General features: G+C 37.9%; 1 protein-coding gene across 1 annotated transcript in view; it reads left to right on the top strand.

Moving 5' to 3' along the window:
- The window catches only part of doc2b (double C2-like domains, beta), a 133,930-nt gene that overhangs the window by 81,083 nt on the left and 34,652 nt on the right, over positions 1-18,195 (top strand). The window contains exon 3 of the mRNA XM_053332323.1: positions 11,469-11,543. Within this exon, the coding sequence (XP_053188298.1) occupies positions 11,469-11,543 (75 nt within the window). The remainder of the gene's footprint in view (positions 1-11,468; positions 11,544-18,195) is intronic.

Raw genomic sequence — 18,195 nt, 5'->3', positions numbered from 1 at the left:
CCAACCAGTCCCCACTAATCAATACTTAGTCTTATCCAACCAACATCCAAACCCAGTGAACCCTGATTGAAACCACCACCAACCCCCCATCTAACCCTCCTCTGAACTGTCACTGTGAATCTAAATGAATGTTTAATGCTTTTGAATGTGATACTTTTTTAGTTGCACCTTACTATAAATTGTAAATAATTACTCACAGAGACAAGTCAACTAATTACAATCAAACACTTTGATAACAAATAGTGACAGGAGCATACATCGAACTGAAAGGTCAACCAATTTACTGGTTAAGCTGATGAATTAAAGGTCAGCTCCATCCTTAGATACAGGATGCTGTTTCACATCATCAATCAGTGTTATTCAGGTAGTTATTTGGAGTTACTGTATGTGTTGTATTAGTGTACTCACTTTCCTTTAACTAAATCCCTTTTCTTATGCTCTCACACTCACAATTTCTTGCCTTTCCTAGAAACCCCTCCAATAGCAGCCCACAGTTATCAAATTTAAATAGCTATAGGAGAAACTCCCTGTATGTATTCCCATGTACAACTGCACATTATATTAATTCAGGATGTCTATTGAGTACGGCACGTGTTCAAACTGTAAATTAAGAAATGAGAGATGTTTAAAAATGCCCACACGCAGATTAAAGCGGCTCAGTTTGTGGACTCACAACTGGGAAATATTTACAGCTATGAAAAGTGGCATAAAAACAAACCAATTAATTTTTAAGTATTAAACCTTAGAAAAACATTTACCAAATTTCATACTGGCCAGTGGTTTGTCCATTTAGTGCTGCTAAAGTAAACATTTTTTATATTCGCTGTTAAAATAGTGCACAGACATGAGTTGTGTCCCAAATTGCCAGCAAAGAATATATTGCTGCTAATAATAGTAACAACAATAATGCATTCATTATTATGTAGCATGTTTCAAAACAGGTTACAAAGAGCTTTCCTGTGCAATAAAATACAAGGGAAATTGTAGAAAGACTATAATTGTAAAATAATATGTCTGCCAATGAGGCTCATGGGGTTAACAATTCAGAGACATACTCAACTAACACGACTTCAGACGTTATTATATTTACATTTTGTCATTTGGCAGACGCTTTTATCCAAAGCGACTTACAAGCGAGCCAAGACAATCAAGCATTAGAGGAGAGTGACTCCAAAACAGCCGTGGTACAAAATCTCAAGTAGCTGACCAATACAAGTGCAATGAGAGAGAGTGTGCTAGACAGAAGGTATGTTTTAATTTTAAAGAATTATATATGTAAAGTTAGATACTGTATATACGGTATACGCTATATTATATAGTATACTGTTTGGGCAGCCTGTACAACAAAAAATTAATGTAAATTATCCTTTTGTTGTACAGGAAATTATGCAAGATGTCAACTTTGAATGCTTTTTCAGGCAATGTTTCAATGCAATTTCTGATATCTTTGAGTATATTTAATTGGATCCCATTTCTATAGAGTATAGTGCATAGCTTGTGTTGATAATGTAGTTTAGAATATGAAATATAGTCAAATTAATTGGGGCTCTTCTCTACACTGAAAGGTTGATAGAAGCAAATAAACTGCAGAGAAAATTGAGTTTTTGACTGATTTTTAAAGGCTTTAAAAGCTTTCTCTATGGTTTGTTGTAAGTGCCAAATGGCAGCTCTTGCTCTTTTTATATGGACGGATGCCAAAGTCATTGGCTGTTTCACTGTGAGAAATAAAAGTAAAAGCCTGCACCAGCATCAGCAGCACAATGTCAAACGTGTTAACACATCAAACTGTTTAAATGTTACTTTGGGTCGTCTCCCTGCAGATAAAAATCACAAATCAGCCTGTCTGTTGTGTTTTTCCACCAAATCAATGACACGTTATCGATGACGCGACTGGCATTGAAACTAATTTCTCCCAGTGTGACTATGCGACACAACCCCCCACTTCCACCCATCTCCTCCTTAAAGCCTCTCCATCATCAGCGTTGACATTCATTGGTGATGAATGGGACCCATCTGCAGGCTCTCCATATTGCCTGCTTCCATCACTCCAGGTTCGCCTCAACTAGCCTTGACCCGAGCGCCTCCACTGATCCCAGGTGGCACCTGAAATGTTAACCCCTTCTTTAGCATGAGTGCGGGTCAGCTCCCTCTGGATGAGATCAATGCCCCGTCTCATCCGTCCTGTTATCTGCTGCTCCCGGTGATTGATGCCTTCTCCACCTGGGTGCTACCAGGCCAGTCAGATATGGTAATGAAGACGTATGCCCTGGTGGATGAAGAGGCTGATAACACTGTGGAAAAAAGCCTCCGTGTGGGATATGCAGCTTAGGAAATACACATAAGCACTATTTGCTCAAAATAAACTGTGTTTTCATAAAGAGGATGTCAGTTTACTGATTTATATTATGCCAATGAAAGAGATAAATAAGTGATCAAACACGCATGCTGTATAGTTATCATGCTGACATTGCTGTTGCATAATAATTAGGGATTTTCTTGATCTGCTTGCTGACAAATGTTCCTAATATTCTTCACGGTTAATAATTAACTATTGACTATTGTTTCTAAACTCAGTGCAGTTCACAGACATTCAACAAAAACTGTGGGAATATATCAAGAGCTGTATCTGACACAATTAACATAAAATATGGACTACTAAATATAAAATCAACAGTTTCTTGTTTATGTTAGCATTAAAATGTGAGCAGTGGTAGAAGATTTCAGTATGTATGAATGAATCTTTAACAGAATCTTAATCTTTCATTAACAAACTGAATCAGTAGTATTTAGTAGTGGGGTTCCCTTCACTGGTAATTGAAATCAGCTCAGTATGTTACATCCAAAAGTCCTAGGAATAATCATGATTTGATAACACTCTGAGTTTTGTTAATTCTATATAAACAAGCTAATTGCTGAGATCTCTGAACGTGACAAGATTGTCTCCATGAAATCAGATGAGGCTCGACACTGAGTCAAATAATCAGTTTGTAAACTAGCAAACTTCAGCCAGATTATCTAAAGCACTTTATTTTAGAGGTAAATCTAACAGTGAGGCATTCTAGTAATCTGTTCAATTTCAGCAAGTTCATCTGGTCATGGATGAATCAATAAGTCGATCTGTAAACTGTGACGTATATTTACAACTTAATTTTACGATGTTGCATCCCAAAACATTTGTGAGCACAGCAGTATTATTATCAACAATATTGGTGGCCAGAACTATGAACATATTAAGTTTAATAAACCAAACTATCTTTTAACCATATAAACAGTGTGTCTGAAAACATAATTTTGGACTGAAGTGAATGAAACAGTTTGAAATATCAACAGGCTTCAAACAGGCAATTTATATCAAATCTCAGACTGGAAGCTGTGCATTATAAACTGTGATACGATCGCCTACTGCTGTGCATCTGAAGCTTGATGTAACCATTTAGTACAGAAATGAAATAAAGTATCAGTCAGTCACTTCAAAACCTGTAGAAAAAACTCTTGTAAGTACTAGTAGTAGTTATAAATAGACTTAGAAGCATGTTTGAGCTGTTAGTACAAACATTTCTCAAACTAAATGATCTTCAGCAGTTTATTTTAAGTAGATTCAGTTTAATTATGGCTTCAGTGCACATCTTCTTTTTCTGCTTATTTTGCTGCCCAACGCCACCACACATGCCAAACCCCCCCTACCCCCCCTCACTTCCCCTGAAAGGCAACAAGGAAGCTCATAATTCCCAAAAGAAAGAGAGCTCAACATCATTTCACAGCATGTAAAGACTGTCATTCAAAAGAGCTTCGATGAATGAGTGTGTGTGAGTCGGGAGGTGTGTGTGGACACGCTGATGCATGTTACCCATCTGCCTTTCCCAGTGGTCATTTTTCTCCAGCCCTCAGTAATTATGATCAACCGAGTATTCACAGTGTGCTCATGCAATCAGCAGCATGACGCATCTGTGTGTTCATCCCAATCCAACCCCGCACAATGAGCCTCCACTTAGATGATAGCTCAGGTGTTTGCTCAAGGCAACAATAGAGGTAGATGAAGGAAGCACATTAACCTCTCCAATCAACTCACATGGTGCCGTCTCAATAATTTCGTTGTGAGGAAAACACATTCTAACGGCTAAACATCAGCTAGAAATGTAACATTTCAGCACCCAGAGGTGGGTATAATAGCAGATAATGAAAATCAATGAGCAAGGAGGGTTATAGTATTAGAGGCATGTTAAGCTTTGAGCCTGTTGATATTCCTTTTTTTTTTTTAGTAGATAGAGGAAAAAACAGTTCAAAGTGTTAGTATTTTAGCTCCAGCATGTTATATATAGCTGAATATTTCCCTTGTTTAGTTCACAAAGGCTGCTCCTTGGATAAGAGAGGAGAAAATAAGCAGCAAGATTGAGGAGAAAGGGTCACGACTGACGAAGATATTGGGGTTGCAAAGTGAATGTTGACTGTGTTGTATTGCCTTATTTTTTATATGGCACTGTAGACGCCAGGTTCCCTCTGCCTCTCAGCTTTTTATCACTTTTCTTTTAAGCTTTACAGTGAGCAAGACAGCAGGGAGACATAGGAGAGCATGCATTAAAGTTTGCAATAAGGTTGTAATCATTAGGCCTACTCAGCATTTTTTTTATATATAAAATAGCATCAAACTCTGTGTTTCAGAGGCAGGTCTGTTGTTTCCTTGTCTCAGTTTGTGTTTGTAATGTGCCACGCAACATAATGTTTCATGGACAAAATGACAACATTCGAAACTCTCAAAATGAGATATGAATTTCAAGCAGCTCGATTCAACCCTCTGGCAACTCACGACTCGGCTATCAAAACAAATTTCAATAGACGTGGCTCATTTTTCTTTTATCTCTGGCAGAAAAGTCATAATTTTCCCACAGCTTTCTCATGACACAAACAAATAAAATCCTTTGGCGGTATTTTAATACATATTTAATGATCATAAAAGAAAGATGGGGACTTGTGGGTGTGATTTAATACCAAAACCATCTATTCATTAAGTTGGCATAAAATCCTTTTTGCAATACCAAAAAAAATCTGGTAATTTCATGCAGTCTTTTTCACTCATTTAAGTGATAAATGTAAATGTAGTTTATTGACTACTATCTCCCATCTAAAGTTTATTTCTCCTGCATAGCTGACTTCTTGACTAAAATGTGTGCTATAGCAAGAGAAAACTGTCTGTGAGCTGAGGAAAAGATGCAGATTAACTTTTGCTGGCAATGATTCTTCATAACTAAATAATGCTCACCAGCAATTACAGCTAATCACTATACTGTAGCTAATGCCACATTAGCTGGTACAAATGGGCTGGATTTCCATTGAGAATGTCTCCATGTCCCCACTTTTACTGTTTAAGTTTGATTTAATGTGCTCATCAAGTATCACCTTTTGCCAACAGGTGCCTTGTGGAGTTTTCTTGTATATGCACAGTTTATGCCTAACAAAAAAAGTTTGAAACCTGCATCATCAATATCCACTTTACTAGCTTGTCACCTTCATTACCTCTGCTGCTGCATTTCTGCTTCTCTTATACCCCCTTTCCACCGAGCTGGAGCCAGTGCTGGTTCGGAGCTAGTGCTAGAGCCAGTGCTCAGTTGGTGCTAATCCAAGCATATTTTACGAACCCGTTGCTTTTCCACCGGCAAGGAGCCACGTGATAATGTCACTGTATAACGTAGCACTTCCATGATTCACCAGTGAGAGGCAGCAACATGGCGCAAGGCATCTAGCCTGCAGGAAATGAAGAAGAAGAAAAAGAAGACGACAGCTCTGGCAAAAAAATGATAATAAACGTTAGCCCCGCTAGCCAGCTAATAAACGTTAGTCCCGCCCCCAGTCTGCTGACGTAATCAGTTCTTGCTTTAGACCAGCAAAGAGTTGGTGCTTGCTCTGGCTCCTGTTCTGAGGCTCCGGGCTGGAGCTTTGGCGGTGGAAAAGCAAAGAACCGGTGCTTATTCAGGCTCTTGCTCCAAACCAGCACCAGCTCCAGCTCAGTGGAAAAGGAGTATTAGCATACCACTGCTACCTGTAGATCAGAGGAATAATGTGGAGTCAGTGGCAGGCATGTCAGTGGCAACCACCTTTATACTTGTGCTCATACACCATGCAGCACAAACAGCCGTGTCAACACACATAAAACTGCCCTATCCAACTCAGTGAGTGTCGTTATCACCAAATTGAATGGCATTCTGTGAGCTTGGCACTCTGCAAAGTCCTCCACAATCTGGCCTGGGTCCAATTTCTTTTGTTCTCAATACTGCCCCATTGTGCTCCTAAAACAGTTTTTAATGCATTTCAATAAGTTTAGTGACTGAAATTGTCATAAAAAAGGCAAAGCAGACCTTACTTCAGGTTTACGACTATGCTGAACTAAACAAAAAAGACTTTATTACCTTTTAAAACTTCTTTTGCCTCTCCTTTCTATTTTGCCTGTGGCATTTTAGATGAATACACTGGGCATTTTTCCATTCAATTTTATATCCGTGAATGTGCCTGTAGGCTCCTGATGGGTCGGTGTGTTTGATGCTCTGCTGGTGGCGCATTAAGTTGGTGTTTAATTAAGGTGCTCGATATGCAGCCATTGTTACCTCTGCTGATGTATAATAATGGTAACCTCCTAACATGCTCCTGTCCTTTAAGCTGCTAAACCTCTTAAACAGGTGACATCATGGATCAGTGAAGGTAGTAAAATTAGTAGAATCTAAGACATCTCATACTGGCTTCATCAGTATAGCTAGCTAATGTCATTTTTCACAATAAGCTCATACAAAACAATTGTTATATAACACAATGCTATATGAGGGACAACACAATCCTGGAAGGAGATGAGATGTCCTGTCCAATCAGAGCATAAACAGGTCCAGTCATGTTAAAGTCATGGTTTACTTCACAATATGCAGACATACTTGTCTTTGTGACAGACTTAAATTAAATCAAAAAAATCCCAAAGAAAGTATGACTCATCTATTCAATATACCCTCTTGAACTGACTTCAGTGGCTGTTTTCATAATGTAGTCTCTTCACTCTGGACTCTCGGTGTCCTTGAGATGCTAAGTATATCTGACATGGCATAGGTGCTATCGAAATGTGGACATGTTTATGAGAGTCAACTTAAAAACATTAGTGTCACTTTGGTCCTGTTTTATGCAGACAGGATCTAAAGCAGTAGTGTTCCCTTATTAGAGACACAGTTGAGTGTGTCATTTTTCTGCCAGTAATTCCTGCTGAGTGCCAGGCTTTGAGCCGAGCTCCTCTATTAAGCCTGATAATTGTGGGTGTATAGATGTCATATTTGTTTTGTTTTTCCCTTTTTGATCCATTAAAGAAAGAAACTCAAAGACATGGAACAATTAACATAGCAGAGCTACTGTATGCTGATAATAAAGAATTTTTCCTCTTCTTCGTGATGCCTGTTTTCAGAGATTTGGAATTTTAATTATTTGCCAGATGAGAAATGAAAGCTTTGTATTGTGAGATAATGAAGCCGTGGCTTTTTAAGCCTTATTATCCTTTACTCCATGCATTAATACATAATACGAGTTAGAAAAACGACAGAATTATTCGTTTCAGCAAGCGCCCCAAAACTATGTATGCGTGCATTCAAGTGACAGAAGCCCTCTAATGTCCATATTAATTATGCAGCAGAACCATGACCACAACTATTCTCTAACCTAATAATGTGATTATTATTGTAACTGTGACAACAAAGGTCTCCAAACATCAAATATCTCTTCCAGGTATGTTTAATACATAAAAACAATTTCCTGCTTTGAATAATAATTTGTGTTAAATATGTTTATTTTTCTTCCAAAGAACACTCAATTAGTGCATAGACCCACAACATATTTTATTTAATTGGGGAGGACTTGTTGTGTGATCCTTTATGCGTTCAGATTAGCCCATCCCACCCTCCCACCTTCCTTCTGTTCACTTCCTCTTTTACATATTCGGCCTATTCTGTCTAAGTGTACATATTTACGCTCTACATCCGCTGGCGTCCCCCCCCTCATTCACACTCACGCAGTCTCCCCTATATGTTCTGTATAGTGGCTGCTCATTATAGCTTCTTTCTGATATATATTGAGTGTTATCTGTTGTGTGTTTTTTTGTCGACTTAACCCTAACATACTGTTCAAGATCCAATTTGATCCAATTTTTAGATTTGAGAGCTGTAAAAACACCCAATAAACATTATTATGGTTCATGTTTGTGCAGCTGACCTGGGTTTATTACAAAAGATCACCATTCAGACATGTTGTTGTATTCTTCTTATTCTATAAAGTCTTCTCCTGGACCATAAAATAGTGATTGTAAAAGTCTTTTTTTTCTATAAATAAATAGAATACAGTTTTTTACCATTTATTAATGACTGATGGGAGAATTTATGAATGTGACTTGGTGTAGAGATTAATTATGAGTCATAATATGAACAGTATGTGAGGGATTAAAGGAGAGGAAACAATTAAAGCCCCTGTTCATAAAGAAAGAGGCAAAGCTAATTTTTTTGTTTCCTCAAAAGTTGACATTTTCTGAGAGTGTTGCTCACCGTTACAGCATTGATAGAATAATGGCAAAAACTACTCATTCATGGACTCTGATCCAATTTAAGCTTTTAACTCAAAAGGAGTAGGCAACCTGAATAATGTTGACACTGCATGAAGTCAAAGAAAGACAAACAAAACCTGTAAGTGCAGTCTGTGCTTCATGGGTAGATATTTTGATTGAGCCGCAATTCTGTTTATTCTCTGCAAACCCCCTTTAGTTCCTTTCACTTTACTCAGAAGGCACCCACATGTTGCTTTATTTGGTCTTAGTATGAGTAACCTTTACATCCTGTTCCTTCTGTGGGTCTCATTGATTTATTCTTCGAAGGAATGCTAAACCTCTTTTTGTTCTTAAATCTGTTCACCTGCTCCTGATATTTTCATATTATCACATTTTATGGAGCTCATGAACATATGTGACATGCTGAGCTGCTTTTCATTAGTGTCATGTCCACATAACAATGTCCACTGCAAAATAAAACATAAAGAGGACATTAGATGCACATTTCCAGGTCTATATTTTTATTCTGGGACTCTACTTAAATTTCTTTACATGATTTACAGTAAAAATAACTCCTTATTTATCTTAAATTAGCCCTTTTTGCAGGCCATGATGTGTCTTTTTAAGGCCCTCCTACCGATGAGTCCACTTGAAGCTAACGGTGGCTCCATAGACTGTATAAAAGAAATGGACGTAACATCCATGACGTCACCCATTGGTTTGTGGACTGCTGCTTGGAAGCCAATAGTTTGGAATCTAGGCAGCGCCATCTTGAAAATTTCAGGTGCATGCTGGGAAAAATAAAAACACGGATTCTACTTATATGGGCATGAGGCGGGGCCATGGGCGGAGCGTGGAGGTTGCGATTGGTTGTGAGGGCTGGATCTCGAGGACATTGGTCAATCAACCTGTCAATCAGGACGTAGCCACGCCCTAATGCATACCCTGCTTTATCGTCAAATATAAAATCAGGGAGGCCAAAATTTCACAAATGATCATCATACTGCATTGAAGAAGGCTTTAAACTAGTGATTGAGACCATAAACACATTTTGAAAACGTTTACTGAGGTTAGAAATCAAGTGTGGTGAATTCTCCATTGACTTGTATGGAGCCGGAAGTCCTTTTGACACCAAAACGGTCGCCCCCTGGTGGCCTTTTGCTAGAATGCAGAGCCCAAAATGGATCCAAAATATGTGAATGGATGGTGTGAACAAGCTCATGGAACAACCTTATGAATGCATGAACAATCAGATGTCAGTTCGCTGCGGAAGTACAGGACAATTGAGCAGCCTGAAGCCCTGAATTTTGACTTTCTTTGACTTTGCTTTTTTTTTTTTTTTTTTTTACATACGTTGACATCACGTTTTGAAACTATGACCATGTTTAACATAAACATCCAACATCATATCAGTATATAAATGACAGTAAATCACAAAAAGCATGTTAGGTCTTCTTCCATATGTGTGAAAACATAAATGTAATATAAATAGAGTGGCAGCTACATCGAGTTACATTTGGTTCTCATGTTAACAATGTCTTTATGCTATTTTTTTTGTCACATCTTGTCTAACATTTCAGTTTGTTTTAGTTACTGTTTTATTTTATCCTTTTCTGTTATTTTTACTTCCTGTGTTTCCCCGCCTTAGTTGATTTCCCTTATGTGTTTCACCTGTGTCCTGTTTGTAATCATCCCTTGTGTATTTAAGTCTTTTTTGTTGTGTCTCTTATTGATTTCGGCCTGTTTTCGTTAAGCTTGTTTTTGTTCAGTTTGTTTTGCTTGGTTTGTTCATATCGGTTTTGCTCAGTTTTACACTTTGCCTGCGACCCAAACTTTATATAAAGACATATTCTTCAGCCCTGTTTGTGATCTCTGCATTTGGGTCCATCTGCTCCGCTTTCCACATGTGTCAATTTTTATTATTATTTTTAAGAATAACAATGTCTGCAGAGTTGTCAATCAGACACGGTCCAACACTTTAGTCCAGTTCTCCTGAAGGTGATTATTGGTTATTGTGACGATACCCAAGTCAAAATTACCCTTTGATCAAAACCATGGTTCATGAGAGCATGTTGAACTCAAATTAATAGTCTTAAAAGATTTGTTGGGTGGTTTTACAACCCTAAGCACTTTGATCCAGGGTAGGATAACAGATTTCCAGATTTTAATAAAGGCCTGAGGTTCAGTTTTATCTCCTTATATAATGCAGTAGTAGCCCTATCAATGCTACACAGAGAAAATATATTAACAAATATTAAAATGTCTGGAATTTAAATTGAATAAAACAATAAAACTTGGCAATAAAACAGAACAAAGAATAAAAAAGTAGCCCTAAAGGAAGATATTTTGAGGAACAAGGTAAAACTATATAATAGTATATATAGTTTGAGGGAGCTCCTGGCCTCTGCATCAATATGTGTTTTTTACTTTTTTTTTATTTGATTTTCACTTTCATGGTCCCCCCTGTATTGAATTTGAATGTTTTTATGACTCTATTACCATTTCTCTCACATCTCACATCAATATCAAGCTAAATTTCTCATACCACATTCTATAAATGTACTGAGCACATCATATTCCCCAAAGCATGAACTCTTTCTATTTGACACTCCATGAGCTTTTTCCTTTTTCACAACGCTCACAACAAATAGTCAACTTTTCACCCAATATTGAAACTCACAGGCAGATTTTGCATGACCCCCTGACCTCATTAGGGGGGTATTTAACAGGACTGCCTCTAAAGGCTGCCAGTGGAAGGTTAGACTTAAGGATATTCCCTGTAAATTACACACATCCTGTATTGTGGAGGTGATTCTTGTTGCAGGAACCATATTTGGGTATATTTATAGAAGAAAAATGAATCAAACTTTATGTTTTCATAATTTCTGACTGATTCTCTTTGTTTCTTCGCCAGGGGCTCAAGCCGATGGACCACAATGGGCTTTCAGACCCCTATGTTAAGCTGCACCTACTGCCTGGCGCCAGCAAGGTACAGTATATATTATAGTATGTTGATTAATCATACATCTGCACTTTAATTGACATTCCTTTTACCATTTGTGATGGTTTTGCATATCAATATTGTCAGTGCTGTGTCGACCTGTGAATTTACTGTTGATAAAGTTCACCTTTCCATAGTTAGCCTAGTCCAGCATAAAGAGTGAAAACAGGCGGAACAGCTATTCTGTCTTCATCCAACGGGATCAGAGGCACTTATCAGAACTTCAAAAGACCATTAATTGAAGCGTTTTTTAATCTAATAATGAAGAGAAATGCAAAAATGACGATTTGTGATGTAACACTTTCGTGCTCCTTCTGGGGCTCCAAGAAGTTCATGGACGCGCATTGTCATGGTAACGGTCGTAACCACTGCGCAAACTGACCAACATGGCGAGTCTGAAGCGTCTGCTGCGGGACGGTAAGTTAGCTTTAGTTTGATAGCAGCATTTATTGCTCTGATAGTACCGGTGGCCAGCCTGGCTAACACCAGTCCGCGTCTCAATCTCATGTGAGATTATTGTGATAGCAAACCTGTGTTTATATGTATTCATGACTGTAAACAGTTTTACACAGCAGCTCATAGACTGTAGCAGCTACGCTGTAGGTTACGTTAGCACGCTGCTAACGTTAGCTGCGAAGCTAACGTGCAGCGCGTCAAACAGCTGTAGTAACAACTCTGCTACTTTACAGATAACATCACAACAACAACATCCTGACTAACTAGACAGTGAGCTGAATGTCAGCAGGTAACGTAACAGTTTATGTGAAGCAGAGCTGATGTTACTCACCTGTCCAGCAGATCAGCGTCTGCTTTCACTCTCCGCTCCTCCGCCGTGTCTCCGTCAGTCCCTACGCCGGGTATCCGTCGGGTCTCTGTCAGTCCCTCCGGACAGCTAGTGGATAGTGAGGAGAGATTCGTGATTTTGACAAAACATTTATTGTATTATTATCGCTTACTACACCTTTAAACACAATATAGAAAGAAAATTGTACTTTAACCATTATCAGTCAATCACAGCATAACTATAAGTGATTTCAATTCTCTGACAGTCCTTTTTATCAGCTTTAAAGAGTCCAAGGAGAAGTCTGAGCATTCAAGAATACATATATTTCATACCGAGGCCTTTTTGTGGTTTTCTCAGTGTTGTGAATAGATCCACATGAGAAAAAGGCTAAAAATCTATTTCATGATTCGGGGAGCACCACCAGTGAGGGTATGTCAGTGCAAAACGGCATCAATGTAAACAACATTAACTGACTGACCTAATGTACCAGCTTAGCAGCGATGCGATTCACTTGCAAAGACCTTTTCCTCTTATCACCATGCTGTGAGCCCAGCTTCGGCCTGCTCAGTGTCACAAGTGGACACACAAGAGGAGACATAAATTAAGATTTGTTGTATAAAAGCTATTAAAGCTCTCATGTCTCTCAACATGTCAGAGCCCAATCAGTGCTTTCCAGCCAATATAAAGCACACATACTGCATCAATTAAAGATGGACACGTATCTAAAACTCAACTGACGAAATGGCTCGCTTGTTATTTTGTAAAAAAGAAATTGAATCCTATAATTTGTGTCTGACAGCAGACCTTAAGGTTGATTTAATCCTTTCATTAAAGTCCTGAAATCTAATATGAGTAAATTCTACAAAAGCAGCTTATTTAAAGCTAAGGCTGTGTGATTATCCATCTATCGGACTCACATCTATCTTTCTTCTTATCTAATGCCTCAAACTCATCTCATTTATTTTTTAGGAACTAAACTTTGTAATTGTTTAATACCTGCTCTTGCCATTGAACTTCAGTTTTGACTAATGTTATACACTTGCCAGATGTGTGAAAAGGTTATGAATAATCACATGTAAATATGTTTTTTAATAGGTCATTCTTTAAAAGTTCAGCAGATATCGACCTTCCAAGAAAAAGCAGTAGTGATACCATGCAAGACAAACAGTGTGTGTCTACTGTACAATTAAAGGGAAACAACACAACTAAGCTTGTTAAGTTGTGTGCAATAATAAAGCCAGACGGTCCGTCTTAAAGGTAGGGTTGGTAATGGAGGAGACACACACATATTTTTTCCACAATACAGCTTAATACTGACACTGAAATGCAAATATTCTTAAAGCTTACCAAATTATTAGGATTCAGTTCATCCTCTGAGGACCATGAATGTCTGCATTACAATTTGCAGCCATGCATTCAAGAGTTACAGATCTATTTCTGCACCAAAGTTAGACTAACAAGTGAGCAACTAAAAGAAAAAAGGTGTACCAGCCCAGAAAAGTTTGAGAAATACCGGCATGCAACAATCGTTTTATTTCCTACAAATACTTTCATCTAATGGAAAAATAAAACACATTTGCACTTTAATATGTGTTATGAATGATACTCATAATCTGATAATGATATTTTCTGTTGCTGCAGTGTGCTGTAGAGTCCACAGCTGATGCTGAGAAAGTCTACAGTAATTGAAAACCTGTTGATTTCATACTTAAATTTACAGATTAACAGACACAGAAATTCTGACAAATTGACTTCATACTGTTTTACATCATGACGGTCTCTGTGTGACATTTCACTCAGTCAAGGCTGAAAACACTCTGGATCTCTGAAGTAGTCTGAATTGAAGACTCTAAATGAACTAAATGAGTCAGATCTCTGCAGACAGATGGGAACAGTCATCATGTCTGCCATGCATATGCCACCCTTTATTGGCGTCTACTGTACGCTCAGCTACACAATGCGCTGTGACTTTTATTGTTGCACCCCATGCTCCAAACATGGTGTTGATACCAATTTCAGTCTTTTCATATCTGACTGGAATAAATCACTGACTGCCGCCTGTGTGCAGACACTGATGGTGCTTTGTTGTGACACAACTTGTTTTTCATGATTTTTTTCTTTTTTAAACATGGCCTAATTAAGCAGAATACGAAGATAGAGTTGTGATTATTAGCATGAGAATGCGTAATTAGGCATTCAGAGGGGAGAAAGCCCAGGGCCTGATGAGTGTAATGAAACAGTAGCATAATAATTGTCACAAGACACATACAGCACATGGAATAGGCCCATAAAACAAATCAACAGTCTGTCTGCTGTTGTTATGTATTGGATAGCTCCTTCCCTTCAATCACTTCAATTAAAGGAGAAATCTGCCAACTGTAGACATAATTCCTGATAAATCCATCTTACAAATTTGTCTTCCAGAGCAAGACAACAACTAGTGACCAGATTGCTGCATCCAGAGGATGATTCAAATCGTTCGATCTTTGCAGGGAGAAGGGGTGTAAAATAAATAAATAAATGAAGAAAAAAAATCAATGATGCAATGCTGTTTTATCAAAGATCTTTTTACTGAAAGACTTCCCACAAACGTACACACCAAAAAAACAGTAAAAGCTCTGCTGTTAGCTGTCTGAATTTAGAAAATGTTTGTGAGCTGTCTGTTCTGCAGAGATAAACATGAGGAAATGCTGTTGCTTAGAAATACGTGTTGAAAATACCATATACACATGAACAGTAGAAATACGGTATCAAGAATTTGGAAGTAAATGACACATAATGGTCTCAGCAGTGATTCATCACCTCATTTTCCTAATTGGATTTTTTATTTAATTTCTCTAAAGATAATTGCTTTGTCGTCACAATTTTAAGTGTGGCTTCTGACAGCATTAACCCTGAATTAATTATCATTTTCATTGTTATGATTCATTCATTGCTTTAGAATTACTGAATTAATTATTATGTGATAAAATGCACAAAATCATTTTTTTGTTTTGTTCCTCAAACACATTCAGTTGCTAAATAAAAAAAAAATGCAATAAATGAATGAAAATGTTCTTAGTGTTTGCACATCTACACATACAGTATGGTTAATGTTGGGCTACTAAACTATGGTTAGGATTAAGGAAATATTACGGCCATGGGGGGCAAAAGGGGGTGTCAGAGAAATAACTTGACATTTTGGGGAAATGTCTGAGAGTAGGATATGAAGATCAACACCAGAGATGAAAAATGTGTTGGTCCAATTTCACTCAATAGTTGGGTGCAGCTTTCTGGAGTCTTTTCATCACATTTAGGTCCAGGTTTAATATCACTGAGCTTATACAGAGGTCAAAAAACAAAACTGCTCTTACTTACTTGACTGACTGAGACCGTGCACATTTAACTACTCTGTGGATGAATAAACAGCTTTCTACCAAGAAATAATAAATTACAATTGTGTTGTTTGTGTACAAATTCAAAAAATGAAACCCAAGCTGTCAATTAGTTAGCTCTAGACATATTATTAGCTGTTTTTTCTCCTCTGTACAAACACAGAGGGAGTAAATTAGTGCTTTTGCCATGCCTTTAATTGTTGGTCTCACACAGGAAGCAAATTAAAGTCAGACCCACTACATGCTGCACTGGTACTAATTCATTTCTTCAAAGGTTTATCCTAATGGAATCGCTGCAAATCATTTGAAGGGATATAGTAGATTGCACACTTTTTTCATATCCAGTCAACTATTACCCAGGCGGGGAGTTCCGGTCCTCTGGAATGAGGCCAACGCGGAAGTAACTTAGAACTGCATTCTAGCAAAAGGCCACCAGGGGGCGACCGTTTTGTGTTCAAAAGGACTTCCGTCTCTATACAAGTCAATGGAGAATTCACCAACTTCTCACTTGATTTCTAACCTCAGTAAACGTTTTCAAAATGTGTTTATGGTCTCAATCGCTAGTTTAAAGCCTTCTTCAATGCAGTATGATGTTCATTTGTGAAGTTTTGGCCTCCCTGATTTTATATTTGATGATAAAGCAGGGTATGCATTGGGGCGTGGCGACGTCGTGATTGACAGGTTGATTGACTAATGTCCTCAAGATCCAGCCCTCGCAACCATAGTAACCTCCCCGCTCTGCTGTTGGCTCCACCCATACTCCCGCCCATGACTCCGCCTCATGCCCATATAAGTAGAATCCGTGGGTTTTTTTCCCCAGCATGCACCTGAAATTTTCAAGATGGCGCTGCCTAGATTTCGAAACAATTGGCTTCCGAGAAGCAGTCCACAAACCAGTGGGTGACGTCATGGATGCTACATCCATTTCTTTTATACAGTCTATGCTATTACCCCTTTATTTACCCTCTTAAATAACTTTTAATTGAACAACTGTAATTGCAAGTAGTCACAACGTCTTGCTCCATCTAGCTCAAACGGACAAGTGAATGACATGTTGTGGTTTGACTGCCGCTTAAAACGTCCTTAAGACAATTATTTTTAGATTCTCCGCAGTCTTTGCATTTCTGGAAAAACTCTTATTTCTGCTACTTACTTGGGGTAATTTGTCACTCACATACTGTTGCATCGTTTCCCACTGATTGCTTTGCATTTATGTGAGTGCTTTTCATGTGTTTTATGTGTTCTGCTATGGTGGCTATCACCGCTAATGCCAATTACCCAGCACCATTCAGCTAAATTTAGAGACTATCAGAACAAGCATTTATGTGAAAATTATCACGGATTACTCGCCTGATAAATGAAAGAAAACTCTCCCCGGGGGCTTGTTGCTTCTAGGAGTTGTCTCCTTTCTCAACAGGAGGCCGCACCGCACCTTCTCCCGACTCCGATATTCTCTCAGCTTGCTCCAAAAATAATCATTAGGTTCGGTCTGAGAGCCTCATTAAGGCTCACTAAAGAGGTCATAAGTTCTGCTTGCACTCTAATCAGAAGTGAAGTTTCACGCTCTGCTGCAAAGCCAGATCACAGTTTCATCTCCTCTGAGACCACAATCAAACACAATGAAATGCCTGTAATTATTCCAGATTAAACTGTCGATTACAGACAGGGATTAAACATTGTGTAATGATGATGTTTTCACAGGACTGCAAGGTGATTAACTGATGCACTCGATAAAATTGTGGGATTCATAGCTAAAGCAAATATCTGAAGTATTTATAGTTGGGATAATATTGAGACACTGGAATAGTAATAACTCAAAAAGACAGACAGGAGTTACAAAGTCTGTATGACTGATAAAATAAAACAAATTATATTTCCCTGCTTGACTTGATTGTTTTAAAGAATAAACATGCAGAATACAGGAATCAGTCAGTTTAAGGAGAGTGAAATTGAATTGAATTCTTATGAGCTAGACATTGTTCGTTGCATATTGTATTTTGCACTTTGTAATAAATCACAATAAACACAGTGTTTGAGGAGATGAGAATAAAACAGAATCAGTTCTGAAATTGATTGTACAAACATAAACACTTTTGAAAAGCTTCATATCCAACATTTATACATCTAATATATAATTAATATATTATATAGAGTAGCAAAGGTGATTAACTGACTTTATAAACCCTATCTGGTTACTACATCAACTATCCAGTAATAACAGCAATACCACAAAATACAAATTGACTTTATATACAGATATATTATGCAGTGCATGTAAGAAGTGTTGACTCCTCCTGGGATTTTACATATTTTATGGTTTTACAACATAGAATAAAGGAAAATTTAATGTGTTTTGTAAATTAAATACAAATATCAAATACATCATGTTTTAAATATTGATCTAAAAAGAAACTACAGCTGTGAAATAAATGAATAGGAGTGAAAAGTATAATATTTCTCTCTGAAATGTAGTGGAGAAGTA

The sequence above is a fragment of the Scomber japonicus genome, chromosome 13 (genome assembly GCF_027409825.1).
Source record: "Scomber japonicus isolate fScoJap1 chromosome 13, fScoJap1.pri, whole genome shotgun sequence".
NCBI lineage: Eukaryota > Metazoa > Chordata > Actinopteri > Scombriformes > Scombridae > Scomber > Scomber japonicus.
This window is presented reverse-complemented; position numbering and strand designations above follow the sequence as displayed.